Source organism: Sus scrofa, chromosome 2 (assembly GCF_054392235.1).
Source record: "Sus scrofa isolate SSC_HxYL_T2T_F1_AM1 chromosome 2, Sscrofa_HxYL_maternal_Yorkshire_Landrace_v2.0, whole genome shotgun sequence".
In the NCBI taxonomy this organism is placed as follows: Eukaryota; Metazoa; Chordata; class Mammalia; order Artiodactyla; family Suidae; genus Sus; species Sus scrofa.
The window spans coordinates 78,648,548-78,657,491 of record NC_139384.1 but is presented as its reverse complement, the minus strand read 5'-3'; the positions used below and the strand labels follow the sequence as shown (position 1 = coordinate 78,657,491).

Here is an 8,944-nt window from a genome sequence, read left to right as displayed (position 1 = left end):
AGAATGCACCTGTCAGCTGGTACCTGAAAGCAAGAGCCATAAGGATGGATCATCACTAAGTAGAAGTGCTACACAGCAGTCCAGAGAGGTAACAGTCCTGTTGTGTTTGCAATTGGAATTCCATTTTGTTATGGTACTTCTGCCTTTTCTAGGGCCGCTCCCATGGCATATGGAGGTTCCCAGTCTAGCGGTGGAGTTGGAGCTGTTGCTGCTGGACTACACCAGAGCAACAACAATGTGTGATCCAAGCCTTCTCTGTAACCTACACAGCAGCTCAGAGCAATGCCGGATCCTTAATCCACTGAGTAAGGCCAGGAATCGAACCCACAACCTCATGGTGGCTAGTCGGATTTGTTAACCGATGAGCCATTACGGGAACTCCTGGAATTCCATTTATGATGGCCATCCTTGTTCAAGGGGAATGTTGATCACTGATAGAGAATTCGTAAGACAAATTAATTTTTTTGAACAAGTTCTCATTGATGAAGTGTCTGCTGTATGTGTCAGAAGAATCACACTAGAAAAATTGTATCATCCCACTTAACTCACTCATTAGTCTTATAGTCTATGGAATGTTACCCCCACAGTAGAGATGAGGCATCTGCCCTGAGAAAGATTAAATAACTTTGTCTTGAGGTCACACAGATGGAAGCTGGTGGACCAAAATTCTATTCAAGGAAGACTGACTCAAGATCCCATTTTCTTGTTTTTCTTTCTGAACCCAGGCCACAGCATTGATAATGATGAATACTTAACTGCTGGTCTATCAGAGAACTTCTAAGATCACATGTTCTAAACAGCAATTCTGTACTATCCAGTGGGAGATTTATGTATCAACAATAATTATCTTAAAAATGGATGAATAATGATACTAGTAATAGCTATCATGTATTGAGATCTCACCATGTACAAAGGCATGTTCAGACCTCACAAAGGATGTAATGAGAGGACCCACAATGAGCAATGAGATCCTGCTGTTAAGCACTGAGAACTATGTCTGATCACTTATGATGGGGCTGGATAATGAGAGAAAAATGAATCTATACATGTATGAGTAACTTGGTCACTATGCTTTACAGTAGGAAGAAAAGGTATTGCGGCAATGCCAATAATAAAAAATATCAGTTTTAGAATTAAAAAAAGGTAAGTGAGAGTTAACTGTGACATCAAATCAGATCATAGACTTGAGGTTGTTGGAAGTGAAAATCCATGACTTAATCACCACGAAAAGACTTCTTTGAACAAGGGATATGTGGAGATTATTGAAGAAAAGGACTCAAATGTCTTCAATCATTTTGGAGGGGTGTTATCTGAGAAGAAATTGGTTTATGTTTATCAATTTGAACAGGAGAATTTGTATCTGTTGCGTGGGTGATAAAAAGAGAGAGAGTGATTTCTTCTTAATTAATGTCTGAATAATTACACACATTTAAAATGGAAATGGGCTACCCCTTGAATGAGAGAATCACTGGTAATGGAGGGACAAAGAGGGGGTGCAGGACGTCCATGAAAAGGTGGAACAAAAGGTGGTGGCTACCTCAGGTGCCAGTTGGCTGTTCACTGAAAGTTGCTTTTGCCTCCTTCCCCAGCAGGCACACCAGCTACATGGAAGCAGGAAACCACACAGGAGTATCAAAACTGTTCCTCCTCCTGGGTCTCTCAGATGACCCTGAACTGCAGCCCTTAGTCTTTGGGCTCTTCTTATCCATGTACCTGGTCTCCCTGCTTGGGAACCTGCTCATCATCCTGGCTGTCAGCTCTGACTCCCGCCTCCACACCCCCATGTACTTCTTCCTCTCCAACCTGTCTTTTGTTGACATCTGTTTCGTCTCTACCACTGTCCCAAAGATGCTAGTGAACATCCAGGCACACACCAAAGACATCTCCTACATAGGATGCCTCACTCAGGTGTATTTTTTTGTCGTTTTTGCTGGAATGGACAATTTCCTCCTGGCCGTGATGGCTTATGACCGGTTTGTGGCCATCTGCCACCCCTTGCACTACATGGTCATCATGAATGCCCGCCTCTGTGTCCTCCTGGTTCTGATGTGTTGGTTTGTCTTTTTCTGTGTTGCTCTTGTTCATCTTCTACTGTTGATGCAGCTGACATTCTGTGTAGGCACTGAAATCCCACATTTCTCCTGTGAACTGGATCAGATTCTCAAGGTGGCCTGCTCAGACACCTTCATCAATGAGGTCTGTATGTATGTGGCCACTGCCCTGCTGTGTATGCTTCCTCTCACTGGGATCCTCTTTTCTTACTCTCAGATTGTCTCCTCCTTAATGAAAATGGCATCCACTGAGGGCAAGTACAAAGCCTTTTCCACCTGTGGGTCTCACCTCTCTGTGGTCTCCTTGTTCTATGGGACGAGTCTAGGGGTCTACCTCACTTCTGCTGTTACCCATTCTCCACGTAGAATCTCCATTGCCTCAGTGATGTACACCGTGGTCTCTCCCATGCTGAACCCTTTCATATACAGCCTGAGGAACAAGGATGTGAAGGGGGCCTTGGGAAGGCTCCTCAGCTGAGTCCCTTGCTAGTGATGGGCCACTGGCCTCAGAACCAAGTGAACATGGTGGGCTCCAAAGGCAAATGATGCAAAGTTCAATATCTTGTTTCTTTTCTCCCCTCAAAACCTGCTTGACTTCTTTTTGTAAAGCATGTGTGACTTAACATGTCTTTGTTTTTGGATTGGTGTTTCTCAAACATCCCTCTCAGCAATTCCCTTTTGACATTTCTCCTTTATATCTTGTCCATAAGTTCCATCTTTATTCAGCATTAGCAGTCATTCTCTTGGACTGATTGACTGAGTGTGTTTTCTTCCCTGTGTTCACTTCTCCTCTCTCCCACCCATGTTCCTTGCTCCTTCATATAAAGTGCTTGAAGATGCAACCTTGGTTCAGTATCAGCTTCTGAGAGAATCAAAACTATTACATGCAAGCTGTTCCTGTCTTGGCCAGAGGGTTAAGACCCAAGGACGAGGGTTCCATCCCTGCCTTGATCAGTGTGATAAGGATGCTGCATTGTGTGAGCTGTGGTTTAAGTCACAGATGCAGTTCAGATCTGGCATTGCTGTGACTGTGGTGTAGGCTGGCAGTTGCATCTCTGATTTCACCCGTATACTGGAAACTTCCATAAGCCATGGGTGTGGTCCAAAAAAGCCAAAAAAAAAAAAAAAAAAAAAAGAAGAGTCGGAATATAGTTTTGAGTGCCAGCTTGTTCAGTTGATTGATAGCTATATATTGTGTAAGAAAACTCTCAAACACTGCTTCATTGTCTTTTTTGGGCTTCCTGTGTATACAGAATATCCCCAGCTAGGGATTGAAGTAGAGATGTAGCTGCCAGAGTACACTGCAGCCACAACAAAGGTGGGATCCAGGAAGCCTCTGTGACCTACACCTCATCTCACAGCAATGCCATATCATGAAAACACTAAGTGAGGCCAGGGATCAAACACACATCCTCATGGATCCTATTTGGGTCCATGAATGCTGTGCCATGATGGGAAATCCACACTGCTTCATTCTTTGCCTTCCTTCTTCCTCTTCCTCTTTCCTTTTCTTGTTTCATTGGACATTTATTTCCCATCAGGGCAGTTTCCAGATGCACACCAAGTTTCTGACATCTAATAATGGATATAATAGATGAATAAAACATTTTGTTACATGGATGATTTTAGGCGAGGGAACGTTCTTGAGGTGCCACCAGGAGTGGTAGTTACACACGTGTGGAATGTATTCAGAAAGTAATTCAACTTGTGAGAAGACTATTGATAGAATTGAGTCTGCAGTGAAAGATGGGTGGCAGAATCTGTCAACATTTCCCCTACTTCCCCTGGGATCCCTTCCCCATGTCCATTGCAATCTGGCCTGACTGCCCCTGTCAGTACCAGGTGGAACCGACCTTTTGCATGCTTGATGGCAGACCTGACTGTGAATTATGCCCCACCAGGGACAGCTCTTGATGGAGAGTCATGGGGGATACCATCTTCTTCACCCTTTGGTCGTGTGTTAATTCTGACCTTTGGATGTTGTGCCATTTCCTAGAATTTCCCTACAGGATGAAAACTCTGCTCACTTGTGTGGGGGATGACTTAAGTTAAGCTTGATTGGATGTACTCTCTTCCCTGTATCACTTCTCCTCACTCTAACCCATGTTTCATGGTCCTTACTCCTTCCAATAAAGTGCTTACACGTGAATCCTTGGCTGGGCATCTGCTTCTGTTGAACCAAAGCTAAGACAGGTGATAAAGACCATGAAGAGAAAATGATACCATGAATGATACCAAGGACTTCTGGGGCAAAACCAAGCAGACACAGAAACAAACAAGTATTGGGTATATACAAAGATCTCCAAATTCCTGCAAAATCATAACTTGTTAGGTAGGAATAACATATTCAGTGTGGCTTTAACTCAACTTGATTCCACTAAGTTTAATCCATAATGTATTTATCATCTGCTTCATACAAACACAACTGGGGACTAAAGAGGTAAATGTGATTGCAGTAAACAGTGGCCACCATAAAAATACTGGTGTGTCATAAAGAATGTTGATAACAAAGATACAGGTTTTCAATACTCCTTGGATAATTCTAGAAAAAGACTTTTTAAAATTTATTAATAGATTTCTTGAGGGATAATTTATATACCATGAAGTTCAGCCATTGAGATGATAAATTCTATTGTTTTGGTTAGTGTAGCATTGTTCAATGATCATTATAGGTCGTTCTAGAACATTTCTATCACCCTAGAGCGTTCCTTTATGCTCATTCACAGTTAATATCTGTAACATATCACGTGATATCACTTATGTGGAATCTAAAATAATAGTAGAGTAGTTCTCTTGTGGCACAGCAGGTTGAGGATCTCACATTGTCACTGTAGCGGCTTGGGTCACTGCTGTGGTGTATGATCGTTCCATGGCCCATGAACTTCTACAGGCCATGGGCACAGCCCTGCCCTGCCCCGAACGTATTTACAAAACAGAAAACATTGTGTAGATTTTCCTTTGCCCTTCCCAAACCCCCAATCCATCCCTCCTTTCTCATCCTTCCCCTTTGGTAACCATACATTTGTTTTCAAGGTCTGTGCTTCTGTGTCTGTTTTGTAAATAAATTTACTTATATAATTTTTTAAATTCAAACTATATGATAGCATACAGTATTTGTTTTTCTCTGTCTGAGTCCCTTCACTTAGTATGATAATTTCTAGGTGCTGATTTTTTAATTAAAGTATAGTTGATTTAGAATTTTTTCAATTTCTGGTACACAGCACATTGATCCAGTCATATACATATATATATTCTTTTTCTCCTATGTTCTTCCATCATGTTCTACCCAAAGAGAGTTCATATAGTTCCCTGTGCTATACAGTAGGACCTCAATGCTTATCCATTTCAAGGGTAACAGTTTGTATCTACCAACCCCAAACTCCCCATCCATTGCACTACCTCCCCCTTTCCCCTTGGTAATCACAATCTGTTCTCTATGTCTGTGAGTCTGTTTCTGTTTTTCAACACAACACATTTCCACTCAAGAGCAGTTATGGGAGTTCTCTGGTGCCTCAAAAAATTAAGGATCCAGTCTTGTCACTTTTGTGGTTTGGGTCACGGCAGTGGAACTAGTTTGATCACTGGCCCAAGAACTTCTGCATTCCAGGAGTGTCGCCAAATAATTAAAAAAAGAAATGAAAAGGAAAAAGCATGTATACATGAGCTCACACCCACAGACATGCTTTGCATTTTATTTTATAGGTTTTGCCATCTTGTTTCCCCTTCTTCTCTGTGTGGCCCACATACTTCCTCACAAGGGACATCCTACTCTTCCCTCTTCTGGAGGATTCCACCAGGCAGGCAGCATCTGAACGAGGGAACCATAGTGATCAGCATTAATACCATCCACTTATCTGTGACAACTGCCTTGCTGGGTGTGTTTCCCCTCACTGGAATCTTTTTCTCTTACTTTCAAATTGTCTCCTCTTTAGTGAGAATGTCCTCTATGAGGTAAAATAGAAAGTCTTCTCCACCTGTGGGCCTCCCCCCTCTGTGGTCTCCTGGTACAATGGGACAAGCCTGGCAGTCTACCTCAGTTGTGATGTGATCCATTCTCCCCAGAGAAGCTCCATGGCCTTCATCTCTGTTGAGGAGCCCCTTGTGCGTGATGGGCCACTGGCCTCAGAACTAAGTGGCATTGTGATGCCCAAGGGAGAATGTTGTGCATTTAAACGTCCTGAGTCTTTTGTGATACTAAAGGACAGGCTTCAGTTCTTGTCTTCGCAAAGCACTGATGCCTTTCCTTTTAATGTTTTTCTATTAGTTTGTCCTCAACGATCTCCTCAGTAATTCCTATTTAATTTTCTTTCTTATTTGCAAACCATAAAGGTCTATCTGGGGCAATATTTTTTTACAGCCATTCCATTAATTCTCAACACCATATTTGCAGCAGTTATATCAAGTGTGGCATGGTTTTCCCGCAAATACCCTCTCAAATGTTGACGTTATTCACCTTAGTTTGGGTGTGTGTTTAACTCTGGATGAGATGGAATGAAAATCATACTACAGTCATAAACAAACACATCAAATATGAAGACTTTTCAGATCCCTCTGTGGAGCAGTGGGTTAAGAATCCAACTTCAGCAGCTCGGGTTGCTGCAGAGGCATGGGTTTGACCCTCAGCCTGGTGCAGTGGGTTATGGATCTGGCTTGCTACAGTTCCCTGGTCTGGGAACATCCATATGCTGTGGGTGCACCCCCCCCCAAAAAAAAAAGAAAGAAAGAAAAGAGAGAGATAGAGAGAGAATGTTCTTCTTGTTTTATGTGTATGATATGGTATCTTGACAAAAATTTTTTTTAATTTTTTCTTTTCGGGGCTGTACTTGTGGCATATGGAAGTTCACAGTCCAGGGGTTGAATTGGAGCTGCAACTGCTGGCCTATGACACAGCCACAGCAAAGCCCGATCCAAGCACCATCTGCGACCTATGCTGAAGCTTGCAGCAATGTTGGTTTCTTAACCCACTTAAGGAGGCTGAGGATTGAATCCCCATCCTTATGGATACTAGTCAGTTTTCTTACCTGGTGAGCCCCAATTGGTACTCCTGACAACATTTTAAAAAAGTATTTTCTCTACATTTTTCAAAAAGATTGAGATTGGGATGGACTCTAGGCAGGAACTCTGACATTCAGCCCACATTCCTAAGTTTGTCATCATACTTCTCCTGACAAAGCATTAGCTTTATCTTTTCAGACTGGCCACCCCCACATGGGAAGAGACATGGAAGCCAGCAGCCGTCACTGCTCCCACCTGGTAGCTTCACTACCAAAGAGCCACTGGATGTATTTTAGCTGTTGAGGTGTTTAACAAATCTCAGGAAAGGATTCTGATTGGTACAATCATGTGCTCTTTCCCCCTTGGAGCAGTCAACTGGGGTCAAGAGACAATGTGACTGGTAGCCTATTCAGAATCACATTCATTTATTCAGCTTATCAAACCTATTTTTACTGAGGATTTACTATGTGCCTGTGTTTGATTTAGACTCACCCACTGCGGGGTAAAGAGGATCAGGAGCCTGGAGAGGGCAATTTGTCCCAATAAAAAGGATGATCTTTTATACCTCACAGAGAAATTAACTTTATTTTATTTTTTTCCTTTTTAGGTCTGTGACAATGGCATATGGAGGTTCCCAGGTTAGGGGTGGAATTGGAGCTACCGCTGCCATCCAATGCCACAGCCACAGCACCACATTTGTGACATATACCACAGCTCAGGACAATGCCAGATCCTTAACCCACTGGGGAAGGCCAGGGATTGAGCCCACAACCTCATGGTTCTTTGTTGGATTATTTTCAACTATGCCATGACGGGAACTCCAAGAAAGTTACTTTTGTGAGGATAGTGAATGGCTTAGGTGAGTCGTATCTGGTGATAGAGTGCCCCAATCAGAGGGTAAGGTTAATACAAAGACCCTGAGGTGGGAGTTTGCCCTGGGTGTGGAGCAATGTGGGGGTGGAATGTAGCTGTATCAGAGAGTGAGGGGAGCACAAGAGAAGAGGTAGACATGTATTGGGCTGGTCACATGAGGCTTCACCTGTCACTGAAGGGGTTTTATTTTCATTTATTTTGAGTGACATGGGTAGTCATTGCAGAGACTTGAGCAGAAACATTACATGACCTACCTTAGCAGTGTTATTTTCTTTTTTTGGCTGGAATTGCTGCATGTGGGATTTCCCAGGCCAGGGGCTGAATCAGAGCAATAGTTGTGACTTATGCTGTAGCTGTAGCAAAGCTGGATCCTTAACCCACTGTGCCATAGCAGGACATTGTGCCTGGTTTTTAGAGATGATTCTGGGTGTTCCCGTAATGGCGCAGTTGTGAACGAATCCAAGTAGGAATGATGAGGTTGCAGGTTCAGTCCATGGCATTGCTCAGTGAGTTAATGATCTGGCATTTCCGTGAGCCGTGGTGTAGTTTGCAGATATGGCTTGGATCCAGTGTTGCTGTGGCTCTGGCATAGGCTGGCTGCTGCAGCTCTGATTCGACCCCTAGCCTGGGAACCTCCGTATGCCCCGGTAGCGGCTTAATAAATAGCAAAAAAAAAAAAAAAAAAAAAAAAAAAAAAAAAAAAAAAGAGATGATTCTGGCTTCCTGGTTCAATTCTAGGGTGCAAGGAAGTCTGTCAGTTGGGGTTTATTTTGAAGCCAGAGGCAGAGGATTCTTTATAAGTCAGCATATTGGTATGAGAGAAAGTGATGAGTCAAAATGTCTCCAGGGTTTGAGGCCTGAACAACTGAACTATTGGACTTTCATCTATTGAGACATTGACGGTGGTGGTTGTAGCACATTAGGAAAGAAAGAGGATATCAGAAGTCCAGGTATTGAAATGCCAAAAAGGAGATAGTCTAACTTGATGAATATTTATAGGGTTCCACTTAGTTGAATAACTGGAT

At 42.9% G+C, this 8,944-nt stretch overlaps 1 protein-coding gene across 1 annotated transcript; it reads left to right on the top strand.

Annotated features, from left to right (window-relative positions):
• Nucleotides 1-1,548: 1,548 nt before the first annotated feature.
• LOC100514628 (olfactory receptor 7D4-like) lies at nt 1,549-2,529 on the top strand. Its single transcript, XM_021085512.2, has one exon. It carries the CDS (start codon nt 1,606-1,608, stop codon nt 2,527-2,529), a length of 924 nt encoding a protein of 307 aa, XP_020941171.2. The 5' UTR covers nt 1,549-1,605.
• Nucleotides 2,530-8,944: the final 6,415 nt, after the last annotated feature.

Bases quoted from the DNA above. Each gene is read 5' to 3' on its own strand.
- LOC100514628 (XM_021085512.2), top strand. From the start codon at position 1,606: ATGGAAGCAGGAAACCACACAGGAGTATCAAAACTGTTCCTCCTCCTG.